We start from the raw sequence: 16440 nt of genomic DNA, 5'->3' as shown, positions 1-16440 counted from the left end.
CAATACAATAGTATTAAAAAAGGTGGGACCTTTGAGACATAATTAGGCTATAAGGGTTCTGTCCTCATGAATGGATATAATGCTGACATAAAGGGCTTGATAATACAAGGTGATCTCTTGCTGTCCTTCTTCAATTTTTCTCTTTTTTTTTTTGGTGGGGGAGCAGTACTGAGGATTGCCTTGTGCTTGCTAGGCAAGTGTTCTACCACTTGAGAAACACTCCCCAGCCTTTTGTTTTTGAGACAGGGTCTCACTAAATTTGCCTGGGCTGGCCTTGACCTTGCAATTCTCCTGCTACTATCTCCCAAGTAGCTGGGATTACAGATGTGCACCACTATGCCTAGCCTTCTTGCTATTTCTCATGCTTGCTTTCTTGCCCTTCCATCTTCTGCCATGGAATGATTTGACACAAAGGCCCTTGATGGATGCAGGCCCCTCGATTTTGGACTTCCTAGATTCTAAAATGGAGTAAAAAATTACCTCTGTTCTTTATAAATTACCCTGTCTTAAGATATTCTGTGACAGCAGCACAAAAGGAACTAAGACCCCACTTACCTGTACAGGTTCTATTCTGGATTTTATCTTCTTTTATCCACGGTTCCTCTGTTTGTTTCGACTTGGAGCGTTCATACGGTTTGGTAGCTTGATATCCTGTTTGTGAGAAAAGACACAGTGAGTTTGTCAAATGGGAAAATACTACATTGAGGGACAAAATAACTTCTCATATGCAAAGCAAAAGTTCTTTTTCAGAATAGGGGAAGTTAGACTATTTTGTTTGGGGCGAGAAAGGGAGCTGAAAATCTCACACTTCAAAATACCACAGTAATTACAAAGGTTTCATTAGGTAAGAAAGGAAAGGATAGTGTTGGGGTACTAAGTGATGCAAGTAAACTGTCTTCACCTAGTGACACCAGATTCCAATAGTTCTCAAATATCACATCCCAGTACAGGTTCTTCTGAGCAGGGCCCAGGAGCTGCCATTCCTCCTTAGTAAATTCCACGGACACATCTTCCATCGTCAGTGACTCCTGTAATAACATAGTCCTGTTTAATGGAATCACATTCTTGTTTTTAACATAGACGTATGACAAAAATTTTCCAATTTTCTCCATACAGTCTGCCTCTGTATACCTTTTTCTGATAGCAAACATCTTTAGTTTTTTTGTTTGTTTTGAGACATGGTTTCACTATGTAACCCAGGCTGGCTTGGAACTCACTATGTACTTGTCTCAAACTCTCAATTTTCTTGTCTCAGTCTTTTGAGTGTTGGGATTACAGGTGTGTTCCACTATGCCAGCTTCCTATCTTTGTATCCATACATTTTACCATTTATTTCTGAATACTTAACATATGCAAATGAGAACAAGTCAAATAAAACATTCCTACATTTCCACAGGCTTTGTGGATCAATATAAGAATTGATCATAAGCAGATTCTATATTCTGAATTTATAAGATAGTGCTCATATTGATTGTCTGAATGACAGGGTCTCACTTTGTAGGCCAGGCTGCCCACAAATTCATTATCCTCCTGTCTCCATATCCTGAATGCTGGAATTAAAGGTGTGGGCCACCACCTCAAGCAATATAGTGCTTTTAGACAAATGTAGAAGAATAAACTATGTAAGATATAGCACAAAAGACCCTTGAAGTTGATTAGGAAGATTCTGGTTAAAGACAGTTATGTGTAAGAATATTGTCCATCCCACTGGGGAGTTCCTAAGACCTAAGTGACATAAAGTATGTCACTGAGAAACTGGTCTGCATTCTCTAACAGTCAACATAAATAATGGAGCTTTTTGTGTTTCTCTGGTTGTGACAGATGTCAAGAGACATGAGACGCAATGTAACAGCTAATGTAACCCACAGGATCCCCCAGTCACATATTCAATTCCAATATTAGCCAATTAATAGGACTGCTATAAATAATATATTCCTGATCTTACTTCACCCTGATTTTGAAATTAAGAGTCTAAATTAATTTCTTCTCAGAGCCCAATTATCACAATTTATAAATAGTTGGAGTTATTTTTTTTCTTCTGGCCACACTACAAGTCCATTGGAAAACAAAGGAAAAATACAACAAACCAAAATTCACCTGAGGCTCAGCCATTTTCTTCTGTACACAGAAAATAGTGAATAACATGGAGATGACAGTATTTCTTCTATATCTGCTATGGAGTTCTCATAGTCATAAATTTTGGTGTTCAGTTAAAGTTGTCCTCTGAAATGATAATTTTCAAGTACAGGAACTTCCTCCTTCTTCCTTAATTCCTTTCCTTGATCCTTCTAGGAAGCCATCCTCTATGAGCTGAAGAGAAAATTGACTTTAATCATATATTCTATCTGGGTCCAGATGCTGTCACTGCTGCTGTGATTTTACTTTAGAAAAAGGACCCTAGTAGTTCTAACTTTTCCTTTATTTTGTGCCTCAGAGGATTTCTGGGGCAATAAAACAAGATTCTAAATGTAGGAGAGGTGGCCTTTCTTTTGTGAATTGGAAGTTGGCATGCCTATTAAAGAGAAGGTGACAAAGCACAACCAGTATAGCACATGCCTCAGAAGCAGATGAATTCTTAGGCAGACTGATGTTAGGGAAGAGAACATATGGAAGGTTACAAGGATTTGGACATTGTCTTTTTTGTGTGTGTGTGTGTGTGAACTCAGGGTCTCACACTGCTCAGCAGGGGTTCTACCACTTAAGTCATGCCCCTAGTCCTTTTTTACCAGATAGGGTCTCACATTTCTTCCCCCTAGCCTGGCCTCAGATTATTATCCTCCTACCTATGCCTCCCACATAGCTAGGGTGACATACACCAGGCATATACAACCATGCCTGGTTTATTGGTTGAGATGGGATCTCACTCACCTTTTGCCAGGGTTGGCCTCAAACCTCAAGCCTCCTCAGTAGCTAGGATTACAGATATCTGCCACACCTGGCCATTTATATCACCGAAAAGAAAATCACATTGGAAATTGGATAGTATTTTGAACTGACTAGAGACAAAAATACAACATGAAAATTAACTGGATATTCCTAATGTAGTACTTAAAGAAAACACATAACTTTAAATCAGACAAGAAAAACATCCCAGCAAAGAAAAAAAACTCTCAAATCAAAAACTTGAGAACCCAGAAAAAGAGCAACTTAAATCCAAAGCAAGCAGAATAAAGACTATAATAAAGGCAAAAGTGGAAATCTATGAAACAGAAAATGGAAAAAGAAAGAAAACATAAATTACCTAAACCAGAAATGAAAGATGTGACATTACCACTGTTGATCCTACAGAAATCAAAAGGCTTACATAGAAATGTCACGAACAACACTGTGAACACACAAATCCATTGAGATTTTCATAAACTTATATAAAAAACTTTTCTAGGCATTTGCCCATTAAATAACATTTGTTGAAAGGGAAATGACAAGATAAGAGTTAATAAAACTTCCACAAAGAAAAGGCAAGACTGAGATGGCTTCATTCTATAAAGCTAGTACGTGTTATCAACATATAACCTGACACCAAAGCCAGACAAAGGCCCAGCAGGAAAAGTAAACTACAGATCAACATCCTTCATAAACACAGGTGAAAAATATTAACATATTAACAAAACAAATGAGGCATAATATGCAAAGGATTATATACAATGATTGATAGAGATTTATCTCAGGAATTCTAAGTTAGTTTATCATGTGAAAATCATAGTGTCATTTACTATTAACACAATAAAGGATTAAAAACCACGTGACCTCAATAGATGCAGAAAAAGTATTTGATAAAATCAACTATCTACTCATGATTAAAACACTTGGAAAACTCAAAATAGAAGAGAAGTTATTCAAACTGATAAAGGGCATGCATGAAAAGCCAAAACTAACATTAAATTCAATGGTAAAACCCAGAATTCTTTTGTATTAGAAATGAGAACAAGGTTGGTTTTCATCACTTTTGTACATTACTAAAGGTTCTATCTAGTTCAATAAAACAAACAAGTCATCCAGATAGGAAATGCACAGTAAATCTGTCCTTATTCCTTACAACATGATCTTTATATACAAAATCCTAAAACAAACATGCAAAACCTCCCACAAAACCCTATAAGACTAATAAACAAGTTTAGCAAGGTTACAGAATACCAAGATACTAAATTAAGTTTTACATGTGTGTGTGTGTGTGCGTGTGTGTGTGTGTGTGCGTGTGTGTGTGTGTGTACACTAATAGTAATAGCTTTAAAAAGGTACTTATATATAATGGAATTTTATTCAGTCACAAAGAGGAATGAAATTTTGTCATTTGCAGAAAACTGGAGAACATCATTTTAAGTGAACTTAGATTCAGAAAGCCAAAAGTCATATGTTTTCTCTCATATGTGGAATACAGACCTAATACAAATACAGCAATAGGTCACACTAAGGGAAGTTCACATATGAGGCAGGAGAGTAAAACAACAAAGTTAAGAAGGAGAATATGGTTGATGTACTCTCTATACAAGAATGAATACAGAATTTTTAAACTGGTTGAAACCAACATAAGAAAGGGACTCAGGTAGAAAGAAGAAAAACAGACATGTACCAAACTGGACAACAATGCATATATACACGAAGTGCCACAAGGAAACTCCCTGTGTAGCTATCTTAAAAAAAACAAAAATGGTATTTTTTTCTTTTACAAAATTGGAGAACAGAAGGGTGGAATAGGTCCTGCCTTGGGGGGGGTGGTGCCAGTGGGAGGGAAGAAGGGAAGGAGGAGGTGGGAAAGGGTGTAGGAGAGTGAACATGGTGTTAATTCTGTGTACACCTGTATGTAAATGGAAAAATGATACCTGTTAAAATTATTCCAGGCATAGAGTAAGGATAAAGGAGAATGGTGGAGGAAGTGAATTTAAGTATGATATATTTGATAAATTGTAAGAACTTTTATAAATGCCACACTGTACCCCCACCCAGCACAACAAAAAAATGAAATTTCATGTAAAACAGCATTAAAAAGAAAAAACAAGGTAAACAATTCTATTGTGAGACTTGTATACAGAAAACCAAGACAATGTATATTTTGTCTGTGACAAATTTAAAGAGGGTTAAATAAATGGAAAGAAGACCGCAGCTGCAGCTCAGTGGTACAACAATGTCCTAGCATGTGTGAGGTCCTGGGTGCAATCTCCAGAACCACAAAAAATACATATATGTACATATGTACAAAACACACACACACACACACACATAAATATATATAAATATATATACATATTTAGAGAGATTCAATGTAACCTTCACCAAAATTGCACCAGGAATTTAATAAATATCAAAACTGATTCTAAAACTCATAGTAAAAGGCCAACAACCTAAAATAGTCAAAACAAATATAAATTGGAACAAAAGGAGTGTTTATATTAATTTATTGCAAAATTTACTATAATGCCAAAGATAGAAGTCATAGCAACAAACTAAAAACTGCTTTGGGCTTCATAAACAGTAAAAATTGCTCTTTAAGACACCTTAAGAGAAATGAAAATATAAGCCAAAAAACTGGGAGAAAACCTTTGCAAAGCACAGAACTGGTAAAGGAAAGACTTGTCTTCAGATTCTGTAAAGAATTCTTAAAAATCAGCAATAAGAAAATAAGCAATCTGTGTAGGAAGATGGCTTAATGAAACATACTGAAAGCTGTAGAATAGGCAAAGGTAAGGGAGAATAATTAAGGGAGTTAATCTGACTAAGGTACAGCTGAAATACCACTGTGAAACCCTTTTTGAACAATGAATATGGACTTAAAAATGAACAACAGGATTGTAAAACAGGTGCTGTTAGGGAGTGGGTACTTAGGGAAAGGAGTGAATGGAAAGGATAAAGGAAGTTGAATATGGTTGATGTACTTTACATTATATGAACTAGAACAATGAAACCTGTTGCAATCATTTTAAGTAGGGGGGAGGAGGATGAGGGAAAGAGATTGTGTGGGTGAACCTAACCAAGGTACATTGTAAGTACACACAGAAATGTCACAATGAATGGCCCTCTAATATATGCTAATGAAAATGCTTTAAAAGAAATACCAACCAAGAGAAAGTTGGCAAAGGACTTGAACACATACTTCAACAAAGAAGATAGATGGATGGCAAATAAACACATGAAAAGATGCTTGAAATCATGAGCCATTATTTGACATAAATCAAAACCACAAAATACTGGTCTACATCTATTCCAGTGCCTAAAATAGCAAGTATTAGAAAGGCTGTGGAGACCCCAGAATGCTCATATGCTTCTGGTGGGAATACTAAGTACAACCATATTGGGAAATTGTTTAGCAGTTCTGCCTACCACATACTCTAGCCATTCAACTAGAGATTTGCCCCAGGAAAATGAATGTAACTATGAAGACTTTAACATGAGTATTTACAGAAGCTTTATTTCTAACTGTCAAGCTTTGTGAATACAAACACCCACCATTCAATAAGCTAATAATTCCTCATAATGAAACTCATTATTTTGTATAATAAAAAATAAATCTTACAGAATGACTTGCTATCCCTACAATGGAATACCAAGCAAGAAAAAAGCAACTATTGATACAAACATGAAATGTTAATGTCCTAAAATATTAATGTCAAGTGAAACATATTAGATAAAAGAGTACATACTGTATGATTCTACTTAAATAAAAGTTCAAGAATATAAGCCAATCTGTAGTAATGAAAAAAGGTATCAGTACCTCCTTGGGGAGGGTCAGATAACAGAGATAAATTAGAAAGAGGCACAAAAAGCCACGCAAGACAGTCCACATCTGTAACCTCAGTACTTAGGAGACTGGAGGACTGGGAGCTCCAGAACATCCTGGACTACAACAGTGAGACCCTGTCCCAAAGGAAAAAAAAAAGAGGCACCAAAAACTCATGGAGGTAATGTGTACACTTTCTTCACTGTGGTGATGGTTTCTCAAATAGTACATATCTAGACAGATATATCTACATCAAATTTACTCATATGTCTGCTTTAAGTATGTGCAGTTTATTGTCAATAACTCAACTGAAAAAAGGAAAAATGAAGTGATAATTGTAACATACACTGACGTAAAAATATGCTCAATTAAAATGGCCACAAAAGGCTACATATTTTATGATTCTGTTTATATGAAATGTTCAGAAATTGCCAATGTACAGGAGCAGAAAGACCAGTGGTTGTGTGTGTCTGGGTGTAAGAGCAGACTGAGTGCTAGAAGCCCAGGAAATTCTGGAGTAGTGAAGCAAAAGCTTTACAACTGGATTATGGTAATGGCTGCACAATTCCAAAAACACAATTAAAATAACTAAAATGTATATATATACTTGGTGAATCTGAAACCTCAATAAAACTTCAAAAGATTCTTTTTCTACAATACAAAAAAGAGTGAATGAAAAAGTACCAAATGGGACTGGGTATGATACAGCTCAGTGGCAGCACATGTGTTAAGTGTGGGCAACATATATTTAACTACAAAAACATGTCAAGCAAAAAGTTTATTAAGAAATAAACACAGGGAGGATACAAGATGGCGACCAGGGCACGGAAGCAGAAAGCCTAACCTCCATGAATCCAAAACCTCCCTGAGAAGTTGGAGCCACACCTGGGTAACTCTAAGACTGCCTCTAACCAAAATAATAACTGCCATCACACTAGGTGCAGGAAAAAATTCAAACACTGACCCACAAATCAGCCTTTAATTGCACCTAACAGCTGCTACCCACTGCACAGCCAGCAAGATGGCATTCAGAAACCCTTCTGTCCCACGGTGATTCTTTTTTCTTTCCTTCTCTTCTCCTCCTCCATCAAGCAGAAATAAAGCACCAACTACAATCAAACCTTGGACACCTGAACCCCTAGACCAGGGAAAGCTTCCCCACAACATATTACAATAAGAAAATATGGAGGCTGCCACCGCCACGGCCACTGCCGTCGCCGCAGCTACCACCAGCTCCAAAGCTGCCTGTGAGACATTCGACAGAACAAACAGGTGAGGGCCACGTGTCAAGTGGAATTCCCCCAGCCACCATGGGGATAAACCAGCACAGCCCCTGGACAAACTGTCTCTCCCCTCATTACTGTAATTAGCACAATAGCAGGAAGGGCAGGAATGCTGAAAGTGCACCCAAGAAAACGGGAAGGGCAAGGAGCTAATCTCAATGTGAACTATCAGTAAACAAAAACTGGAAATGTAGAAAGGCAGAGTGGGCAGGTGATAAGCCACTCCCTGAAGCAGGGCAGGTAGCAGATCACAGACCTCATCTCCTGAGCCAGTGAGCAGCACCCAAAGCCAAACTGCCCAGCAAAAGTGAAAAACAAACAGTGAACCATCATAACACACTGGCAGCAGAGGAGGCTAAGGAACACTGAACCTGCCCCAGAGAAAGGAGTGAGGCAAAGAAATAAACCCCCCTAGCAAGGAAATCCCAGTAAACAAGCACAGTGAAAAGCCACCTCCAAAGCAGGGCAACTAGTGGACTACAGAGCTGACCTTCTGAACCTGAGGGCAGCATTCAAACTTGAACTGCCCCACCTCACTGGGGAAGGAGCTGACCAAGCAGCTGCAGCTAAAGGGTAACACAGCTATCAGCTGGGGAAATCAATAGCTCTGACCACCCTGCATGATCTGGCAAAGCTACTTAGCATCAAAATTTCAATTTAACTGGTAGACAGAAGAACAAAACACTACTCACAAGCCAATCATCTGATGAGACCACTGCAGAGCTTCTGCTTATATGCCAATACCAGCAATGGATGTCAGTGGAGTAACTCCAGAAATTAAACTAAGACTGAAATTCTACTGTTCCTGAACCTGGTGTTTTTCTTTTTTTTTTTTTTCCTTTGTGTGTTTTGTTTGTTTGTTGTTTCCAACTGTTTTTTGGGTTTTTTTTTTGTTTTTTTGTTTTGTTATTGTGGGTTTCTATTTTTAATTCTATTCCTATTAACTTTTTTCTTTCTAGACTTAACGATCAACTTAACAATCTTCATCTTGTCATCCCTATTCTCACCCCCTTTACTCTCCCTCATTCTCCTGTGCTACAATCCATTGCTCTCCTGCCCAACAACTCATTCTGCCCCTTCTCACCCACTCTCCCCTGCCCTCACCTTCCCTTCCCATTCTCCCCAAACCTGTCACCAGACTACCCCTCCCTACTATACACTCATCACTCACTGACAAACCTACTATACCAACTTTACACAACCCCAACCCCTGCAATCCCTGACACAAGCACCCTCCACTACAACAGAAATACACCCAAACACACACAAGGACCACAAAAACCAGCAGCCCCCTGCACTGCTTTCCCCACTCACCTACCCCACCTCCTGCCTCTGTTCAGTGCCACCCTATCCAACTCCCCAAATTTCTATAGCTAGCCTAACAAACGTTAACACCCCAGCTCTTACTGTTTATAGATATTACCACTAAGGATTCTTCTATATAACATATAAACTATGGGTAGGATATTAAACCTGTGAATTAGGTATTACTAAATTACACCCAGACCAGGGATAGTAATAGCACACCAACTTAGCTAAAAACCCAAAACAGTCACAAAAGAAAAATTAGATCAAGGGAAAGAAAACAGGTGATTAAAACCACCAACTAGCCTATCAAGAAGAGTTGCGCAGAATCAAGTGGAGTGATGGGAAGAAGAAAAAGGGATGGAAACCACAAAAAATAATTTAATACAGGATTCAGAGGAAAATTAAGAAAATGGATACCCAGTTCCTGACTCCAACAAAACAAAGATAAATGACACCAAGGAACCCAGTGATGCCAACAAAAATCCTCAAAGAAGATATCCTGCAAGTAATCACTGAGAATTTCATGGAGATACTAGACATGGTTAACCTAAATGTACAAGATGCACTCAAGAAATTTCAAGACAACAAAAATAAAAGGATACGAGAAGACACAGAAACAAAAAAACGAACTCATAGAGCCCTAAATAAACACCAAACTGAAACAGAGAACACTATAAGTAGATATATGAACCAAAGATGAAAATAGAAAATATTAAAAAGGAAGTGACCCATGATATGGAAAACCTCAGAAAAAAAAGTCAAACAGAAACACAAAACACAGTAGAAGGCTACTCCAGCAGACTGGAACAAGTGGTAGACAGAATCTCAGCACTTGAACATAAAATAGAAATTAAAGGAAAAACTGTTAGTCAAACAACTCAAGACCTGCGAAAGGAATATACAAGAACTCACCACTCACCGACTCCATCAAAAGACCAAAAGTGAGAATCATGGGCATTGAAGGAGAAGAGGTCCAAGTAAAAGGGATTCATAATATATTCAATAAAATAACAGAAAATTTCCCAAATATAGAGAAAGTTATGCCCATTCAGGTACGGAAGCCTCCAGGACACCAAACAGACTTGACCAAAACAGAACTTCCCCATGACATATTATCATTAAAACAACAAGCACAGGGAATAGAGAAAGAATATTGAAGTCTGTAAAAGAGAAAAAGCAAGTAACATATAAAGGTAAACCCATTAAAAATCACAGCAGATTTTGCAATGGAAACCTTAAAAGCAAGAAGAGCATGGAGTGAGGTATTCCAGGCACTGAATGAAAATAACTTCAACCTTAGGATATTATACTCAGCAAAACTACCATTCAAAATAGATGGAGCAATAAAAGTCTTCCATGATAAGCAGAAACTAAAACATTACATGACCATCAAACCACCACTACAAAAGATTCTCCAAGGAATTCTGCACACAGAAGATGAAAGCAAACAAAACCATGAGAGGACAAGCAGTATCAAACCACAGGAGAAAAAAAGACAAGTAATCAGAGAGTAACATTGATTTAGCTGCACACAATCAAACACTTAAACAACAAAAGCAAGTAAATGGCAGGAGTCACCACATACCTATCAATATTAACGCTGAATGTCAATGGATTCAACTCCCCATCAAAAGACACTGGCAAACTGGATTAAAAAGGAAGATCCAACAATCTGTTGTTTACAGGAGACCCATGTCATTGACAGAAACAAACACTGGCTTAGGGTGAAAGGCTGGAAGAAGATTTACCAAGCCAATGGCCCCAAACAACATGCAGGAGTATTAATACTTATCTCAGACAAAGTAGAATTCAAACTTACATTAATCAAATAAGATAAAGAAGAACACTTCTTACTAATAAAAGGGGAAATACACCAAAAGGAAATAACAATTATCAACTATATGCACCCAATCTCAGCACACCCAATTTCATCAAACATACTTTAAAGGACTTAAAAGCACATATAGACTCCAATACTGTGGTAGTGGGAGACTTCAATACACCACTATCACCAATAGATAGGTCATCCAAACAAAAAAATCACTAAAGAAATTCTAGAATGAAATCACACCACAGATCAAATGGACTGAGCTGATGTCTACAGAATATTTCATCTAACACCTGCACAATATACATTCTTCTCAGAAGCCCATGGAACTTTCTCCAAAATTAATCATATCTTAGGAAACAACGCAAGCCTCAGCAAATATAAGAAAATATAATCCCCTGAATTGTATCTGATCACAATGCATTAAAACTAGAAATCAACAACAAAAACAACAGCAGAAAATATGCAAACAATTGGAAGCTAAACAACGAATTGCTCAATGATCAATGGGTCACCGATAAAATAAAAGAGTAAATTAAAAGGTTCCTGAAAATTAATGAGAATGAAAACATGACCTACCAGAACCTATGGGACACAGCAAAGGCAGTCCTAAGAGGAAAGTTTATAGCCATGAGTGCATATATTAAAAGGACAGAAAGAGCTCAAATAAATGACCTAATGCTCCATCTCAAACTTCTAGAAAAACAAAAACAAGCAAAACCCAAAACAAGCAGAAAGGGAGAAATAATAAGGGCCAAAATTAATGAAATAGAGACAAAAAAACCATACAAAGAATCAACGAAACAAAAAAGCTAGTTCTTTGAAAATATAAATAAGACTGACAGACCACTAGCAAATCTGATTGAAATGAGGGAAAAAACCCCAATGAGTAAAATCAGAAACGCAAAAGGGGAGATAACAACAAACACCATGGAAATCTAGGGAATCATCAGAAACTACTGGAATATATTGGAATATATTCCAATAAATTTGAAAATCTTGAAGAAATGAACAAATTTCTAGATACTTATGACCATCCAAAACTGAACCAAGAGGACATTAACCCACTAAATAGATGCATAACACAAAATGAAATTGAAGCAGCAACAAGGAGTCTCTCAAAAAAGAAAAGTCCAGGACCTGATGGATTTTCTGCTGAATTCTATCAGACCTTTAAAGAACTAATACCAACTCTCCTTAACTTTCCACGAAATAGAAAGCACTGAATACTGCTTAAATCATTCTATGAAATCAGTATTACATGCATCTCAAAACCAGACAAAGACACATCTGAAAAGGAAAACTATAGGCCAATCTCCTCAATGAACATTTATGCAAAAATCCTCAATAAAATAATGGCAAACCAAATCCAACAACACATCAGAAAGATCACTCACCATGACCAAGTCAGCTTCATCCCAGGGATGCAGGGGTGGTTCAACATATACAAATCTATAAATGTTACACAGCACAATAATAAAAGCAAAGACAAAAACCACTTGATCATCTCAATAGATGCAGAAAAAGACTTTTAAAAGATTCAACTCCACTTCATGGTAAAAGCTCTAAGAAAACTAGGAATAGAAGGAATGTACCTCAATATTATAAAGGCTATATATGACAAACCTACAGACAACATCATATTTAATGGAGAAAAACTGAAACCATGTCCCCTAAAATCAGGAACGAGACAAGGGTGCCCATTCTCCCCACTCCTGTTCAACATAGTCCTGGAATTTCTAGCCAGAGAAATAAGGCAAGAAGAAGAAATAAAAGGAATAAAGAAACTGTCAAAATATCCTTATTTGCAGATGACATGATCCTATATCTCAAAAACCAAAAAAACTCTATCCCAAAACTCCTAGACATTATAAACAGCTTCAGCAAGGTGGTGGGATACAAAATCAACTTACAAAAATCATGAGCTTTTCTATACACCAACAATGAACAAATTGAGATGGACTATATGGAAACAATTCCATTTACAATAGCCTCAAAGAAAAAAAAATCAAATACCTAGGAGTAAACTTAACAAAGGATGTGAATGACCTCTACAAGAACAACTAAAAACCTATGAAGAAAGACTACAGAAGGTAGAAAGATCTTCCGTGCTCATGGATTAGTACAATCAACATGATAAAAATGGCTATACTACCAAAACCAATCTACATGTTCAATGCATCTCCCATCAAAATCCCAGTAACATTCATCACAGAGATTGAAAAATCTACCCTAAAGTTCATGTGGAAACAAAAGAGACCACGAATAGCCAAGGCAATACTCAGCAAAAAGAGCAATGCTGGAGGTATCACAATACCTGACTTCAAACTGTATTACAGAGCCATAGCAATAAAAACAGCATGTTACTGGCATAAAAACAGATATGAAGACGAATGGTACAGAACAGAGGATCTGGATATGAATCCTCACAGCTATGCCCATCTTATTTTTGACAAAGGTGCCAAAAATATACATGAAGAATAGACAGCCTCTTCAACAAATATTGCTGGGAAAAGTGGTTATCTGCCTGCAGAAAACTGAAACTAGATCCATGATTATCACCTTGTCCTAGCATCAATCAAAACGGATCAAGGACCTTAATATCAGACCCAAAAGTCTGAAGCTAGTACAGAAAAGAGCAGGGAATACTCTGGAAGCAATAGGTACAGGCAAGGACTTCCTCAATAGAACCCCAACAGCCCAGCAACTAAGAGAAAGGATAGATAAATGGGACTACATGAAATAAAAAACCTTCTGCACAAAAAAAGAAATGGTCTCTAAACTGAAGAGACTACCTACAGAGTGGCAGAAAATATTTGCAGGCTATATATCAGACTGATAACCAGAATATATAGCAAGCTCAAAAAACAAAACTCCTCCAAAATCAATGAACCAATAAAGAAATGGGCAGCTGAACTAAACAGAACTTTTGAAAGGAAGAAATTCAAATGGCCAAAAAACACATTAAAAAATGCTCACCATCTCTGGCCATAAAAGGAAGGCAAGTCAAAACCACAGTAAGATTCCACCTCATCCCTATTAGAATAGCCATCATCAAAACCACCACCACCAACAAATGTTGGCAAGGATGTGGGGAAAAAGGGACCCTCATACATTGCTGATGGGAATATAAGCTAGTAGAAGCACTTTAGAAAACAATATGGAAGCTTCTTAAAAAACTAAACATAGATCTGCCATATGATCCAGCCATCCCACTCCTAGGGATGTACTGAAAGGAATGTGACTCAGGTTATTCCATAGGCACTTGCACACCCATGTTTATTGCAGCACTATTCACAATAGCCAAGTTATGGAAACAGCCAAGATGCCCCACTACTGATGAATGGATTAAGAAAATGTGGTATTTATGCACAATGGAATTTTACTCAGCCATGAAGAAGAATGAAATCTTGTCATTCGCAGGTAAATGGATGGAACTGGAGAACATTATCTTAAGTGAAGTTAGGTAGGCTCAGAAGACCAAAAATCATGTTCTCCCTCATATGTGGACTTTAGACCTAAAACAAATGCAGTAATATTACTGGACATGGGTCACACGCTAAGGGAAGAACACATACAGGAGGAACAGGGAAAGGTAGGAAACCCAAAATTTCAAAGTGTTTGATGTGCCCATTGTAGAGAAGTTAATATAGTGACCTTAAAACGACAGAGGTCACTATAGGAAGGTGACCAGGAAGTAGTGAAGATGTCTGGTAGAGATGAACTGATTGGGGTTATAATACACATGTGCAATGGTTATAATACACATGTGCATGGAAGCAAAGCTAAGAATCTCTCTGTATAGCTATCCTTATCTGAAACTAGCAAAAATGCTATGTCTTTCTTATTAACTCTTACCTCTTCTCTTCAACAAAATTGGAGAAGAGGACAGAACAGGTTCTGCCTGAAAGCAAGGGGTGGGGGGAAGATGGCCCAAACAATGTATGCACATATGAATAAATGAATAAATAAACCAAGAAAAAAAAAGAAATAAACACAGGCAGAAATGTTTGGAACCCTCCTCTAACGGAACCTCCTCTAACAAAACAATCTCAACACCTCTTTATGTAGGGGTGGAAGAATTTGTATTACTGAATCATTGTGGATATTTTCCATTGGTGCTACTCACATTAATTTACATGACTCAAGACACTCATTCACCAATCTGTGGGGGTATTTAAAAATGTATAAATATCATCTCCTTTGCAAATATGCTCATGATGAAAAATTAAGTGACAAAACTGTCCTTATGTGTATACAGATTATTGTAAGCAAAATTTAAAAAAAAAAGGGGGGGGGGAAGGCTCACATTTGGGAATAGAACAGAATATAGGTTTATAATGAGATATTTTTATATTGGTCAGAATGACCCTACAAAGAAATAGCCAAAAGAACTATATTTTAGAGGCAAAAGAACAAAACCTACACATATAATGGCAAACATATAACTAGACCACTTCAAAACAAACTGAATTTTGGGGAAACCGTGAAGTGATGTGGAGAAACAAAAACGTTTCTAGTAAGGCCCATGAGAACTGGAACTTGATGGAGTGAATTCATGGGAAATGCAGCCATTCCCGGATTCAAGGTTTGAGCCTGAAGTCACCGACCCTCCAGAGGTCCTGGACCCTCAACGTCATCCCTAACCCCAAACTCGTCCAAGAAACCGCCATGGTGTCGTCCCTACCGCCCGGCAAACGCCAACGCGGACGCAAACTTCCCAGATTTCACATGGACCCACACCCTGATAGCGACGGTCGCTTGGCCGATCATCTTTTTTCACTTATAGCCAAACGCCTCATCCCTAAAGGCTAACTTCCTCAGTGACTGCGTTCAAACGCCTCACGGGCGGCGAGCCCACGTCCCGATATCGGCTCACCTGCTCCCGTACCGCGGCACACACATCCGGCAGCTGCAGATCCCCGTCTCCCCAGCGAAACTACTTCCGGTCCGGAAGTTCCCTCCGCGGTCGTGCGTGTGGTGTGTGCGTGTGTATTTGTGTGGGGGGGATGTTATGAAGAGAATCTCAGATCGTCGCCGGAAGTCCGAGTTCCGGCCGAGGGCCTGGCTAGGTGGAGTAACAAGGCCACGCCCATCGTGACGTTGCTAATGGGCGGGACCACAACGGCAGAGAAGAAATTGAAATCACTCTTGGCCACCTTGATGCCTTTCTCTCCTGGTTACGAAGGACGTTTTATAACGCTATTCTAACCGAGAACGTTTTCACAGACCAGTGCCTGTCCAAGGCCGGCAAAGCGTCAGCAGCGTCCTGTTCAATTTTCGTTTTTCGCGGGGGTGGGGAAAGATGG

The 16440-nt window shown here is 38.2% G+C and overlaps 1 protein-coding gene across 1 annotated transcript in view; it reads right to left on the bottom strand.

The window, feature by feature from the left end:
* The window catches only part of LOC109699364 (uncharacterized), a 58565-nt gene that overhangs the window by 3387 nt on the left and 38738 nt on the right, over positions 1 to 16440 (bottom strand). Inside the window, 1 exon segment of the mRNA XM_074058137.1 lies at positions 7320 to 7328. Within this exon segment, the coding sequence (XP_073914238.1) occupies positions 7320 to 7328 (9 nt within the window).

The sequence above is a fragment of the Castor canadensis genome, chromosome 16 (assembly GCF_047511655.1).
Source record: "Castor canadensis chromosome 16, mCasCan1.hap1v2, whole genome shotgun sequence".
In the NCBI taxonomy this organism is placed as follows: Eukaryota; Metazoa; Chordata; class Mammalia; order Rodentia; family Castoridae; genus Castor; species Castor canadensis.
The sequence above is the reverse complement of the archived record's forward strand: the minus strand, read 5'-3'. Positions and strand labels throughout refer to the sequence as shown.